The sequence below is a fragment of the Salmo salar genome, chromosome ssa27 (assembly GCF_905237065.1).
Source record: "Salmo salar chromosome ssa27, Ssal_v3.1, whole genome shotgun sequence".
Lineage (NCBI taxonomy): Eukaryota > Metazoa > Chordata > Actinopteri > Salmoniformes > Salmonidae > Salmo > Salmo salar.
The window spans coordinates 1,687,874-1,703,197 of NC_059468.1; the positions used below are offsets into that span (position 1 = coordinate 1,687,874).

The following is a 15,324-nucleotide window of genomic DNA, read 5'->3' on the forward strand; positions in this document are numbered from 1 at the left end:
TCCAACTCATGAAAAACCCACTTCCCAATTACACGACTTTGTCCCTATCTGCTCCTGCACCATGCCAACGACCTGGGAGGATGGGACACCACCACTCAATACACCCTGCAACTCTTCTGAAGTCAAATCTTGTATACCCAAATACTTTTCTGCTGCTGCCACCACAACATCTATTTTCTGTGATTTCCGTTCCATTTCTGTGGAACAGTTGATAACCATTGCTATGATCGCTAAGAAGCAAACCTTACTGAAGCATATATCTATTGTTGGTCAATCCCTCTGTGCTGGCACAGATCTACTACTCATGACCCATCCTCCTCTACTTTCTTCACTGCCTCAGCATACGACACCTACACTACTCTGACTATGGCCACACTCTCTCTTGCACCGGACACTTCCGATACCCAGCAACATGGTTATCCCTTCAGTTGACACATACAACTTTATCCACCGAAACTTCACAATCCTCTGTCCCATGCCCTCCTGCACACTTCCCACATCTTGGAATCTCCCTCCTACACACTGCTGCACCATGACCATAAATGTTGCACCTGAAACAGCTCAGTGTATTCGGTACAAAAGCTCTAACAGGATAACTGATATACCCTAACATGACGTTGTTGGGTAAAAAACTCTGACTCAAAATTCAAAAGGACTGACAGTGACTCCTCTGTTTCACCACGCTCACCACTCGGTCTGCGTCGCACCAAACAGCGGCGCGTCATAAACAATAGGATTCTTCAACTTCAATTGCCCCACCTCCACACCTAACGCTATCCCAGAAATCACTCCTTTCAATGGTGCCCTGTTCCTAAGAGGGCACCACTACAGGTTACCTTCAACGATTCAACTGCACTCAACTCCTTTCCCACCCACACTGAAACTGTGAACTGCTGTTGCGAAGGGGTCTGAGCAGCACGCTTCAACTCTGCGCATCTTGAGTTCACGCCTAGTGCCGGGCAATAAATTGGGGCTCCCAGGTGGTGCAGCAGTCTAAGGCACTCCATCTCAGTGCTAGAGGCGTTACAACCTGGAATCGAACCAGGGTCTGTAGTATCACAACCGGCCGTGATTGGGAGTCCCATAGGGCAGCGCACAATTGGCCCAGTGTCTTCCGGGTTAGGGTTTGGCCGGGGTAGGCCATCATTGTAAATAAGAATTTGTTCTTAACTGAAATGCCTAGTTAAATAAAGGTTAAATACAATAAAAAATTAAAAACACAAATGGATCCACCAAAAGGCAAGGATCCACTTTCTCCAAAAATGTCACTCCTACTCGACCAGATTCTTCTTTATCATGTCCATCGATGCCAGGCTAGGGCTTCGAGCTCTTCACCTCCACTTCACTTAACTCACCCTCATTCACTTCCATTTTACCTCCAGAACACGATGCTGCACGATTCACTCTGTTTGCACTTGACACCAATCTTCTTTGACACCTCATCTCCATTTCTATTGCCATCTTCCACAAATTAAAATCCAACCTCTGCTTTCCTCAGTACATTCAACCTCTTCTTCCTCTTTTTCCCCTCCATTCCTCCTCAGAAATCCACCTTTCTATGCATTTGTCCCAATGTTTTGCTTGTGGCCCGGTGGCCACGTAACTCGTCTTGCTCATCTAGGAAACTTGTCTTCTCCGTGCGCCAACATTTTGAATGCATGAACAGTGGCACAATTGTTCTGCAAAAACCTTCGTCCCCCATGTGGAAGAGTGGGAAATTGTGGGGAGCAGGTGTCCAAGTACAGCCTGGTCTCATAGACTAGACGTAACATAGAAATGTAAATCCGGGACAGTCAAATTATACTGAACAAAAAAATAAACGTAAAATGTAATGTGTTGGTCCCATGTTTCATGAGAGATCCACAAAAAACGTATTTCTCAAAAATGTCAAGCACAAATTTGTTTACATCCCTGTTGGTGAGCATTTCTCCATCCACCTGACAGGTGTGGCATATCAAGAAGCTGATTAAACAGCATGATCAATACACAGTTGCACCTGGTGCTGGGGACAAAAAAAGGCCACTCTAAAATGTGCAGTTTTGTCACACAACACAATGCCACGGATGTCTTAAGTTTTGAAGGAGCATGCAATTGGCATGCTGACTGCAGGAATGTCCGCCAGAGCTGTTGCCAGAGAACTGAATGTTAATTTCTCTACCATAAGCCGCCTCCAAAGTCGTAGACCAGGTGTAACCATGCTAGCCCAGGACCTCAACATCCGGGCTCCTTCACCAGCTGATGAAATTAAGTTTGCACAACCGAAAGATTTCTGCACAAACAGTCAGAAACTGTCTCAGGGAAGCTCATCTACATGCTCGTCATCCTGATCAGGGTCTTGACCTGACTGCAGTTAGGTGTTGTAACCGACTTCAGTGGGCAAATGCTCATGTTTGATGGCCACTGGCATGCTGGAGAAGTGTGCTCTTCACAGATTAATCCTGGTTTGAGCTCTACTGAGCAGATGGTATGGCGTTGTGTGGGCAAGCAGTTTACTGATGTAAACTTTGATGACAGAGTGCCCCATGGTGGGGTTATGGTATGGGCAGGCATAAACTACGGACAACAAACACAATTGTATTTTATCAAATGCACAGAGATACCGTGACGAGATTCTGAGGCCCATTGTTGTGCTATTCATCCGCCACCATCACCTCATGTTTCAGCATGATAATGCACGGCCCCATGTCGCACGGATCTGTACACAATTCCTGGAAGCTGAAAAGGCAAATGGTGGTCACACCAGATTCTGACTGGTTTTCTGAACCACACCCCTACCTTTTTTTAAGGTATCTGTGACCAACAGATTAATATCTGTTCCCACTCATATGAAATCCATAGATTGGGGCCTAATGAATTTATTTCAGTTGACTAATTTCCGTATATGTGACTCGTTTCAGGAAACTAGGCGTATGTCGCGGGTCACTGCTTCACAGGATAGCCATTTGAACTTTTTTTATTTTATCAAAATGCGTTTTTTGGGAGAAATGCCTTTTGGAACATGTGAAGGTTCATGTGCCTTAATAACAGACCTGTATGCCATCTGTAAATATAGCATTGTTAAATTACGAGCCTAGTTGGTTTAGCCACAGAAAAAGAATGCAACCTTCCAGCTAGCCCTGTCACATATACCATGGTTGCCCTTAGTTTGAAGATGTAATCCGGAGACAGGTGTTTTCTCCATCTCCTTAGCTATCATACTCTAATTCCTCTCGGTCCTACAGAAAGTGGAGAGCAACACTTATGCAGTTCTACTACCTGATACATTTTTTTAAAAAGCCGCGTTAGACAGGATTACCTACAAATACTGACTCATCGCCCACTAATTATCTCAGCCAATCATGGAGAAACATCCATCCATGATGTATATAGGTAAGATAGTCTAGCTAGCTACATTTTCAGATATTATACATTTCTAATTTTTACAAAGTCGTTTTCATTTCAAGTTAGTGTACTGTTAGCTAGCTAGTTAACATGAGCTGTCTGGCTCGCTAGCTAACATTACATGTACGATCTTAATATTTGTATCTCAGAGCCATTTGCTTTGCTAGTTATAGCCTAATGTTATCTAGCTAACATTGAACCTGGTTGGTTAGCTACCTGCAGATTCATGCAGGGTAGTAACGTCATGAGTTGAGATTATAGTTCATTGTTTAGCTAGCTAGCCACATGTCTTAACATAAGACTCCACTGTGCAAGTATCCATTTCAATAGAATATCACTGCGACAACTGTTGATAGACGTAGCTAGTAAATTTGCTCTGGTTATGGATCGCATAGAGCAAAATACCGGTAGTTTATCTAGCCTATTCACTACCGTGAAGTGGGTCCAATCCTTACTTGTAGGCCTATATGCTATTTCATGAGTATGAAACCATCACACCCAGAAAAGATGAGGAATTTATTCTGCAATGATTATGGAAATGAAATAATCTGAAATAGATTTCTTATTTTAGAACGCAAAGGAAACAGATTTTCGCTTTTCTCACTAAGAGCAAATGATTGCATCTTGTTATATTTAGCTACCTGTTTGGTTATGAATAAGTCATCATATGTTCCCCATTTGCACAAGACTACTAGGCTACCTTTGCCTTCTTGCAATGCAATAGAAACTGTGCGTTCACATGGTCTAAAGTTTGCGCAAAGATAAGCGCATTCTCAAGTCAAGTTCAGTTCTTATAAATGCCAACCTTTGCGTGAAAACTGTTTTGGGGCATATTTTGTGCGCACTATAGGGCGCACACAACGTTTATAAATGTGGCCCAAGGTGATCTAACCAGTTGGAGGACGACCTGCAGAGTCTGGTTCATCCTTGGGAGCAATTTCCAAATGAATAAATTTACCATGTTCATCTGAACAAACAATAGCATCTTCACAAGGTCCTTTGCTGTTGTTCTGGGATTGATTTGCACTTTTCGCACCAAAGTACGTTCATCTCTAGGAGACAGAACGCGTCTCCTTCCTGAGCGGTATGGCGGCTGCGTGGTCCCATGGTGTTTATACTTGCGTACTATTGTTTGTACAGATGAACATGGTACCTTCATGCATTTGGAAATTGCTCCCAAGGATGAACCAGACTTGTGGAGGTCTATAATTATTTTGGCTTTGGCTGATTTCTTTTGATTTCCCCATGATGTCAAGCAAAGAGGCCCTGACATAACCTGAAAGGCCGCTCAGCAAGGAAGAAGCCACTGCTCCAAAACCGCCATAAAAAAGCCAGACTACAGTTTGCAACTGCACATGGGGACAAAGATGGTACTTTTTGGAGAAATGTCCTCTGGTCTGATGAAACAAAAATAGAACTGTTTGGCCATAATCACCATCGTTATGTTTGAAGGAAAAAGGGGGAGGCTTGCAAGCCTTAGAACACCATCCCAACCATGAAGCATGGGGATGGCAGCATCATGTTGTGGGGGTGCTTTGCTGCAGGAGGGATTGGTGCACTTCACAAAATAGATGGCATCATGAGGAGGAAAATTATGTGGATATACTGAAGCAACATCTCAAGAGATCAGTCAGGACGTTTGTGGGCAGAACTGAAAAAGCATGTGCGATCAAGGAGGCCTACAAACCTGACTCAGTTACACCAGCTCTGTCAGGAGGAATGGGCCAAAATTCACCCAACTTACTGTGGGAAGCTTGTGGAAGGCTACCCAAAACATTTGACCCAAGTTAAACAATTTAAAGGCAATGCTACCAAATACTAATTGAGTGTATGTAAACTTCTGACCCACTGGGAATGTGATGAAAGAAATAAAAGCTGAAATAAATAATTCTTTCTACTAGTATTCTGACATTTCACATTCTTTAAATGTGCTGATCCTAACTGACCTAAGACAGGGAATTTTTACTAGGATTAAATGTCAGGAATTGTAAAAAAACTGAGTTTAAATGTACTTGGCTAAGGTGTATGTAAACTTCAGACTTCAACTGTATGTTATGCACCGGCGGCCACCTATCGTCTAAACCTGGGAACAGACCCTCATACTGCTTTTCTACACCCCTGCTTATAAATTCACCTGAATTATATTAAGGAAATCCAGAACACAATTGAACGTTTAAACATGATCAAAAAGTCAAGGCAAAATAAACATTCACAATAATGTAGTGCTTTTTATTTAAAAAACAAACAAAAAACCCCAAATAGAATATAAAACAAAAAGTAAAAACCAACAGCATTTTCATGACTTTAGAATCATAATTACAAACTTTTAACGAGTGGAAGAAGTTGACAAACTGTACACATCACAAAATGTCTGCCAGTCTGTCCATTTACAATGCTTGCATCTTATTTTGTGATTGTCTAAAAATAACTAAAAAAATCACACATAACACACAAATAGCCTACAAGCACAAGCATCATATTTATGACCGCTATCACAAAAACAGAACCAAAAAGGAAGAACATATTTAGCTGACAGTTATACCTTTGTTTCTGTCATCTTTCATAATATCATAACATTTTTATGTTGGTTTGTTTTTTTAGTGTTCAACACTTTGCAGCAAAAACAAGGAGCATATTTTCTCCTCATAAGTAAAATTATTGATATTAATTATTACAGCGACCGATGTAATTTCAGAGTCACTGTTATGTCCCAATGCCTTTTATGAAGTTCGTTTGACATTCTTCTCGCTCATGCAGTACATAGATGAATTTCATTTTTAGGGAACAAAAATTCAGTTTAAGTTCTTATGTCATTCATTAGGACAGTTGTGGTACATTTTACTGGACAAAAACACCTCTTCTTTCTCCTTCAAGCTTAAGTGTCTCGATTATAGTAATACAAATGGCAGACAATCATTATAATAATACATATGGGTCTGAGTTCTGTACAATACAATAATACACAAAATCTGTTATCAAGATATTGCTTTTGGAGACACTTCTCACATTATCCCAGTCTGTATATACATAACTTGGCACTGTACAACTTTCTGTCCTCTTTCTGTCAGTTTCTTTACTCTCTCATCCTGTCAGTCCATCTTGATAGGACATTTCAGTCAAAGTCCCATTTTAAACAGAAGCGTTTGGAAAAAAGAAATCTCATCAAATCACACAAATTATTTAAAAGTATTCTCCATGGCAACCAGAACACATTTGAAGAATAAAATGTACAGCTAGAATTCCCTCCCTCCCAACAAATACCCCTCACAGAATATATGAAAATATGACCATCACGATACATTTTAGGTTTCCATAATTTCCCATAAAATGTTAATTGCCATCAAGCCCTTAATTTTTTTCTTTTTTTCTTCAAGAATTCTGGCAGATTACTGACACATAAATGTGCATACACATACGCACACACTCACGCAAGGCAGTCAGGGATCACGGCGTTCTGAGGCGTTACAGTAAGAGCCAGTGTTCCGCCACCTGACTTAGTTAAGCTGGTGAATCAGGTACTTCAGAAAGAGGGGTGAAGTGGACTGCCTCACAAACCGAACAAGACACTTGACTGACCAAAAGCGTACACTCCATCTTCCCAAAGACCACCAGCCATTCTCCCATCCTTCCTTCTCTGTTCCTATATTATATATATATATATATATATATAAGATAATATACTTATTAACTTGCTTTTCAGACTGCATTATCCAATACTGTGTTACAGAGCGCCAACAATATCCATGGTACCAAAGTGCAGTTGACCAACCTTGTTCCTGCTGCTTCTCTCCTAGTTCATTGTCAACAGTGTATGCTTACTGTACACTGCATAGCCTCTGAGCATAGTCCTGGTACATTAACCCTACGTTTAGTTTGTCATCACCACTTAGTCCCACTAGGGGGCGCCAGTCGCCAGTGTTCTCATTCCCATTTGATGTTGCTTAAAAAACGAAGTCAATATGAGTCTATGGCTGTATGCCACAGCCATGTTCAGTACCACTTTGTTCCTTTATTTTGCTCATCAAAAATAATTGGCTCAAGGTTGCACTGATGAGCCATGTATGGATAATGTATGGATAATGTGACACCTATGTAATTGTCTCTCTGTCCCAAGTAACAGGGCTGTCTTTGATGAATATATGTTCAATGCGCATTTTTAAGTGCATGGGGTACATTTTCCTATGTAAAAAAATGTAAAATAAAATATGCATTTGCATCGTACTTCAATAAGTCTGGGTCCACCCTCCTGAGAAGTCCTTGGGTCCCCTACAAAACCGTTATCAATGATCACGACTGCTGAGTGCACTGCTTCAAACCATTTATTTGTTGAGTTGTTTCATCACTTGAGATGAAAGGTTGGGGAAGAGGGGACACCACCTGAAGGGGGGCCAGAGAAGGGGACCAACCTTTTCACTTTGTGGTCACCTTCTCTTTGTAAATGTCGTCTTCCCTCTCTTTCCATTTCCCCCCCCACCTCTCCCAAGTAAATGAAAGGGGAATGTGCTTGCCAGGTAAGTGGCAACATCATTTTCTACCCACAAAGTCTCCAAATCCAAGTGTCCGTCTACGTAATCGCCGTCCTGACCCCTCCTCTAGAAGATAAGTGACATCTATGGCTGTTGGAAGAAGAAAGAGAAGTTACCAAACACCAATGACATATTAAGTTAACTGTCCGATATTTCCCCCTCATCAATTCAACAGTTTCCATTCTTCATCAAACCACCCCTCTGTCGTAATACCCGTTTTCTCATTGCCTGCTCACCGTTCTTATTGGGTGTTCTGTGTAGCAGATCCAGCAGAATCTTGTTTAGCCGATCCCTTTGCGCCTCCCTCCTGCCCAGTCCGGAGTGATGGAGGGGTGAGGAAGACATGGAGGGGAGGAGCTCCAGCACGTCAACCCCTCTCTCTGCCGTACCTTCCTCCAGCTCCCTATGCTCCTCTACCTGTTGCCCCGCCTCCTCCTCTTCTCCCTCCCTTGGCCCATCTGGTCGCGTGGGTTGGGCAGAGGTAGGGAGTGTGGGTTCTTCATGGGCAGTGTCCATGTCCCCATCCACCGCTCTCACGTTTTCACTCTCAGGACGGAAGTCGTCACCCTGGTCGCATGGGGAAGCGTCGTCCTCACAGGCCCCTCCAACTCCTTTGGGCCGCTCGCTCTTCCAGGCCGAACGCCCCCCGTTCCTCTTGTAGTTGTCAGGAACGTAGTGCGGCTGTGGCGAGGTTGGGAAGGAACAAAGGCTCTTTAATTTGACTTACAAGTTGCTCATACAGGACTTCATTTTTGGGATTATTAACAATTTGTTTTACTAACTGTGTATAAAGCTGGACCCCAATCTTCTCTCTTAGGATAACTAACGGTTTGCAAAAACACCCAGGAAAAGAATGGTAGGCACATATCAGTCATCACTGGTGCCCAATCAACCTCTTTCATAAAACCACTTTGATACACTTCTCTGATTGGACTCAATTCAAGCCCATAACGAAACCTTATATCAATACTACCTCATCAAACTAGCCTCACTGAAACAACATACGGACACTTCAATACAAACAACCCCCACTCCGCCCCTCCTCTTCGACCCTCTTACCGAGAAGTCTCTCTTGGGGGCCAGCCTCTTTGGAAAGTGGTTGAAGGCATAGGGCTTAGTGCACACGGGGAAGCGGTTGCGGTGGATCTTGTAGAAGAGGTGCGCCGACTTGTCCAGGCGGTAGTCGCAGATGTACACGTCCTGCTCCTTCACTCCTTTCGGCCGCCCTGAAGAAAAAAAAACGCACCACAGGTCAGGTTAGGTAATTATGTGTGTTTGTGTGTTTGTTTTGATCTCCCTTACAAAGTGTGTGTGCATGCGTGAGTCTCACCTTTGCAGTAGGTGTAGAGATCGAGGACGCAGCAGGTCCCAACCACGGCCTCCAGAGGGATGATCTCGTAGAGTGGCACACGGAACAGCTCGTTGTGGTAGAAGCGGCGCGAGGGCGAGTGGTGCGTCTCGTGGGGCCTGAAGTAATGATGGCCAAAGGCAAACCTCTCACCCCTATAGGACACCCACACAAGGAGACAAGAGCGAGTCAGAGGCAAAAATACAGCAATGAAATCGCTGATGTTGCTCAGCGCTGGCTCAATGGGGCAGTCCCTTCCCCTCCCTTACTTTTCACTCTTCCAGAGTTTCTCGATGCGGAAGATGTCCAGCTTGTCTCTGTTGACATGGGACAGAAGACGGTAGGACTGCCTGACCGGCTGTCCCTCTGGGGTGCGTCTGCTGTCCCTCATCAGGTACACACAGTCACCTGGTCAGACAGGTTACATAGCATTATCATGATTTTTATTTATACATTTGTTTAAAAAAAAAATACCCCTTTTTTCTCCCCAACTTCATGATTACGATCTTGTCTCATCGCTGCAACTCCCCAACGGGCTCCGGAAAGGTTGAGTCATGCGTCCTCCGAAACATGACCGACCAAGCCACACTTCTTAACACTCGCTCGCTTAACCCGGAAGCCAGCTGCACTAATGTGTCGGAGGAAACACTGTTCAACTGACGACCGAAGTTAGCCTGCAGGCCCCCGGCCCGCCACAAGGAGTCGCTAGAGCGCAATGAACCAAGTAAAGCCCCCCGGGCCAAAGCCTCGCCAAACACGGCCGACGCTGGGTCACAGCCGGTTGTGATACAGCCTGGGATCGGCTATAGTGATGCCGCAACACTGCGATGTAGAGCCTTAGATCGCTGCGCCACTCAGGAAGCCGATATAAGGCGCATTTATCACACCCCAAGTTGCTATACAACAATTATTCCATGTGGCAAGCTGTGCAACTGACACAAAAACTCACTACAACATTGATGTGGCCTCATACATGGGGTTGCGTCCGAAATGGAACGCTATTACCTATATAATGCACTACTTTTGACCAGAGCCCTATACTTCTGAGCAGGGCCCTGTTCAAAAGTAGTGCACTATATAGGGCATAAGGTGCCATGGTTATAGTCCCCATCCATACCTTGGTGCAGCAGCAGTTCGTCTCGCAGCAGACAGATATAGTAGATTGAGCCAGACTGGGCGTAGCTGGGCTGGGGCAGCATTGGCACCTCCTGGAGCACCAACGGGGCAGGATATGACATCAGATCAAACACGAAGATGAAACAAAAGACAAAGCATTCCTTTGAAATAACCACCTGTAAGGAGTGGAGTGCCTGAAACAACAATGGCTATGTCCCAAATGGCACCCTATTCCCTGATACATTTACAAGGAGCAATCTGCGATTGGTACATCCATTTTTGGACTTGATTATATACCCATTGATTCTTGAAGAATATAACTTATGAAATGCTTTATGAGCTTAGTTCAACTGTCATTCCCTATCAGAAACCAAAATATAAGCTTGTCTTACTCCATTGTTGGTAAGCAATGTAATTGTAAACAAATACTGTGTAGCCTCAAAACATGGTTAAAACTGTACATTTGATATCATGGATGATCAGTCCCTGAATCCATTGCTCTGTGTATACATTTGAGATTGGTTGAACACCCCCATCGCTCCACTGTTTCCAAATCAGTGGCAGGGTGACGCTTTGTTAGTTTCAACTGCATATTGCCCCTTTATTTACACTTTCTGTAAAGTGTGTTGTGACTGTTAAATGCACTTAACAAAACTGCAATTTGATCATCTTACTTTTGGGATGTGCATATCACCTTTTTCTTCACTGACTGAACACATCTCTCATGGGCTGTTTCGCAATATGCATACTACTGTGCTATGAGCACGCAAATTGAAGCACGGGAGGGTAGGAGAATGAGTTCCAAATCAAAGTATGCGGCGCAAAAGTTTATTGAAATTAATGGCGGCCATTATTTGAGCTCAAGCGAGAGAAAATAAACTCAGACTTCGGAATGAAATGTTGCCCATTCACATCTCATATGTTGCCTGATTGCAATATTTTATCTTGATACATTAATACATACAGTACTCATTTTGGCATGTTTACCTGCCTACAATACCCACTTTAGTGTGTGTAGATCGCAAGCCCATTGTAAGTCAATAGAGCGAACTGGCTAGTTATCTAGCTACAAAGAACTGGTAACTAGCTAACCATGAAGGACTGACAGTCATCTACCTTGCAAAACATTATCTTAAGGTAGTTTTTGCCTGTTAAACTAGCTGGCTAGTGCAGGTTATTACGTTCAGTGAATGGGGGAGGTGAAGAGTGATGTAATACAGTAGGGGGAGTGCGAGTGCTTCTCAAATGTAATATTTTATCCACACTCGTCCTCACAAGAACGCACTCAAGAGAGCATCCACAAAAAATGCACTCGGAACATGAGTGTGGAGAATAGTAGTATGCATATTGAGAAACACCCATCGTCTGATAATCCACCTGTGACCTTCCAGTGGGTTTCTTTTAGGGGTTGGAATGGAAATCATTTCCCAATTGTTTCATTCTGAATCATTTTGTTTCATTCCACTGTTCTGACCAGTAAAATAAAGTTAGAAGGTTTGAACACAAAAAAAAGTTATGGTTTATATCATTCCTTTCTGTTCCTTTTTAAACCTCTGAAATCATATATTTCTTTAACATTTAGCTCGACATTGAATTACTTCACCAATCAGTGCAGATAGAGCAGCTTGCTATGGAGCGGGCAAGCTATAGTTGTTTACACACATTGGACAGACAAGGGTGGGGAGCAAGAGATGGTGGAGAAAGAGGCTTGGCTTGAAGTGCTGGGCATCTTGTTATGACATGCATTATCTGAATCAGGCCCCTCAGAATTATACCTACGCAGGCGTGGCTTTTACGAAGGAACTTTGAATGTCTTTGGCCTTCCGAGAGTTGGCTTAAATGTTGAACCAGAGCTAGTTAGCTAGCTAACATGTGTGTGTGCAGAGAGGCACCAGAAATAAAAACATATCTTAGCTTTCTGTAGTTAATAAATCCAATGTGAAATGTGATAACTATAGTATCCTTAACTATCATTGAAAAGGTTCATCTCTAATTAAAAATGTCTCTCCCTAATTTCAGAATCACACTTGTAACATCAGTAGGCTACAGTAGTCTATGCTCCGGCGAGGGAGGGGCTGGTAGCCCACACACACACACACTAGCAAAGATTTTTTGCTGGCAGCAGACACTGGAATACATTTAGTGAGGGCTTTGCATAGGTGCTTTGTTGCATTTTTGGTGGGACTGGAAAATGCCCGGAACGTAAAATAACATTATTAACCAGTTCCCATGCTTTTAATATAACGGTTCTGTTCCGGAATAGTATAGATCACTTTTGTTCCCAGTTCTGATTCTGTCCCCCCCCAAAAAATTGAGTTTTCTGTTCTGTTCCAACTTCTGGTTTCTATAGACCATGGGGTGTGATTGAGATTAGGTTAAGGGGGACAACACTCACCCTGTCCACAGGTCGGGGGTCGCACTGCTCACACAGGTAATGTTCCACCTCCGCCTCCAGCCGCATGCAGTCAAAGTGCTGCCACACCTGAGAGACAGACGCATCACCGTTTACCCTGACACTACAATCACAGCCAAAACTAACGCTAACAATATATTAGACTACCACACTTAGTAATCTTTCCCACAATAAACTCGTGGTCTCAAAACATTGCTTCCACTGACAGGAACAAACACTCACCATTCACTCAGAATCATCAGGCAGGTCCCACTACATTCAACTAGCCTGGAATCCAAACTGTATATTGCCTCAGGGATTAAGTAAGGAACTGATATTCAGTTTTATCCATATCCAGTTAGGCTAACCTTCAACAACAGGTTAAACTTCAACAACACAACTCGGAGCCTGCAATGTTAGGCTGTATCCCACGCTCTCTCACCATGCACTTCTCACACTGGATCATCAGGCCCTCGTCCTTGTACATGCCGCAGATGCAGCGGATGATGTCATCGTCCTTGTCGTGAGAGCCCGGCCAGCCCCCTCCGTGATGGTGGTGATGATGGGCGTGGTCTCGCTCCAGCGAATCCGAACTGTCCGCTTCGCTGGCTGTTTCTCCGACGATTTCGTCAATCTGGACAGCGGCTTCGTGGCGCGCGCCGTAGTAGGCCTTCCTCAGCCGGCACACGTCCCTCCCTACTGACGACTTCCGCCCGTAGTATTTCTGCTAGGATGGAGGGAGCATAGGGCAATGACGTTGAATTTGGAAAATACAGTTTGTGTGTTGTAAAGTGGAGTAAAAGACCAGCTTACGCCACAGCAACCTAAACAAGTTCGACCAGACTTCCAGAATCCCACTTAGAATTCTAAGCCCCTGCAAAATGATACATTCTCAGACAGATAGCAACAATGGCAAGAAGCTGCCATGTGGGGAATCGTGACTCGTATCAGCTTGTTGTGTCTTGTTATTGATACCATGTCTTCTTGTGAGGCGTTTTGACTCGTCACGTCTATGCTAATATGGCAAAAATTTGGTAGCTAGCTAACCACCAACTGTAATGGTGTATTTGGGAGACAAGTGCTCATTGTGCAAATGTATGCATATTTTCAATAATGATTTGGAGAGGAAATATAGTTTACATGTTGTCAACAATCCTTTGATTCTAAAGCTAAACCCGCCTGTTTTGATCCACGGTTGCGCACACATTGGGTTTTGTTGCTAAATAACCCACCTGTCTATAGGGTTGAGTACCCTTCAAAGGATTTGAGTGGTACTCACACATCCTCCACACAACACAAATGTAAATAAGAGTCCTCTGTGTGTAGGTGTGTGTGTAAAAAAGAGTCCTCTATGTTTAGGTGTGTGTGTAAAGGATCAGTGGCTGTGTATATCCAATAAGGAGGAGGGTTCTGGGAGACCCACCTCTGCGTTGCGGAACACTTTGAGCATGTCAGTGTCAAATGCCTCCACGGTCTTGTAGTGCCCTGTGGTGATTTGCTTCTCAATGGTACTCAGGTCCAGCGGGTCTGACACCTTCTCATAGTACTGCGTGTTCCTGGGGTAACACACACACACACACACACACACACACACACACACACACACACACACACACACACACACACACACACACACACACACACACACACACACACACACACACACACACACACACACACACACACACACACAAAGTCATGGGGTGAGAGTCAAAACTGTGCCTCTTGTCTCATGATTCCAAACATGATCGTTATCCAACACGCTGAGGGTGTTGGATAACACACAAAGCGTTGCACAACACACCTACATACAGTAAACATCGATGAAAGAGCTAGCATGCACACACAAACAAGCAAAAACATACCGCTTTCTTGAGGGTAGGTTTACCAGTGGAGCAGCAAGGGTCTGACCAGCTGAGTCTACGGAAAGAGAGATTATCTTCAGCAGAGTACCTTCTACTTTTATAGTGCCTAAATATACTCAGGGAAAAATGAGTCTGCACACTTCAATCAGATCTACAACAGCAGATGTTTGTAGAAGCAAAAGCCAAACAGGTAAGCCAGTAGTAGTGGTCAGTACACGCACATGGACTGAGTCCTGTTGAGACTGGGTTGCGTTACACAGAAGTGTTGACTTTGTCATGTCTTTGCCATTTGACCAGCAGTTTCTCTGAAGGCACCAGGGATGTTTAGAGACTAGGAAGTTCATGGGAAGTGTAACGTCTGCGTCCAGCTCACACTCCCAAACACGTAGATCCCCAGAACGCTGACCACTTTCCAGCTCACTGTCCAGATCCCAATCACCGGAATTCAAATCACCTGTTCACACACCTGCATGTCATCATCCCACAATATTTAGTTCAGTTCCTTGCACCCCATCACTGTGAGGTATTGTTTGTTTTGAGACACACTTCTCTCGGAGCACTGGTTTTTCCCGTCCTTCACTCCTGCCGTGTAGGATAGTTTTTGCCTATTCCCTGCCTGTACTGTTGCCATTTTGGACCTACCGTGTATGACCTTCTGCCTGCCCCTGGACCCAGCTACCTGCCTTCTCCTAAGGT

The 15,324-nt window shown here is 43.9% G+C and overlaps 1 protein-coding gene across 1 annotated transcript in view; it reads right to left on the reverse strand.

Moving 5' to 3' along the window:
* Positions 1 to 5,589: 5,589 nt before the first annotated feature.
* LOC106588182 (histone-lysine N-methyltransferase ASH1L) overlaps positions 5,590 to 15,324 on the reverse strand; it is a 47,630-nt gene continuing 37,895 nt past the window's right edge. The window contains 10 exon segments of the mRNA XM_045709519.1: positions 5,590 to 7,997; positions 8,144 to 8,588; positions 8,967 to 9,133; positions 9,238 to 9,410; positions 9,525 to 9,663; positions 10,373 to 10,463; positions 12,767 to 12,853; positions 13,206 to 13,487; positions 14,187 to 14,319; positions 14,629 to 14,683. Coding sequence (XP_045565475.1) covers positions 7,906 to 7,997; positions 8,144 to 8,588; positions 8,967 to 9,133; positions 9,238 to 9,410; positions 9,525 to 9,663; positions 10,373 to 10,463; positions 12,767 to 12,853; positions 13,206 to 13,487; positions 14,187 to 14,319; positions 14,629 to 14,683 — 1,664 coding nt within the window. The 3' untranslated portion in view covers positions 5,590 to 7,905.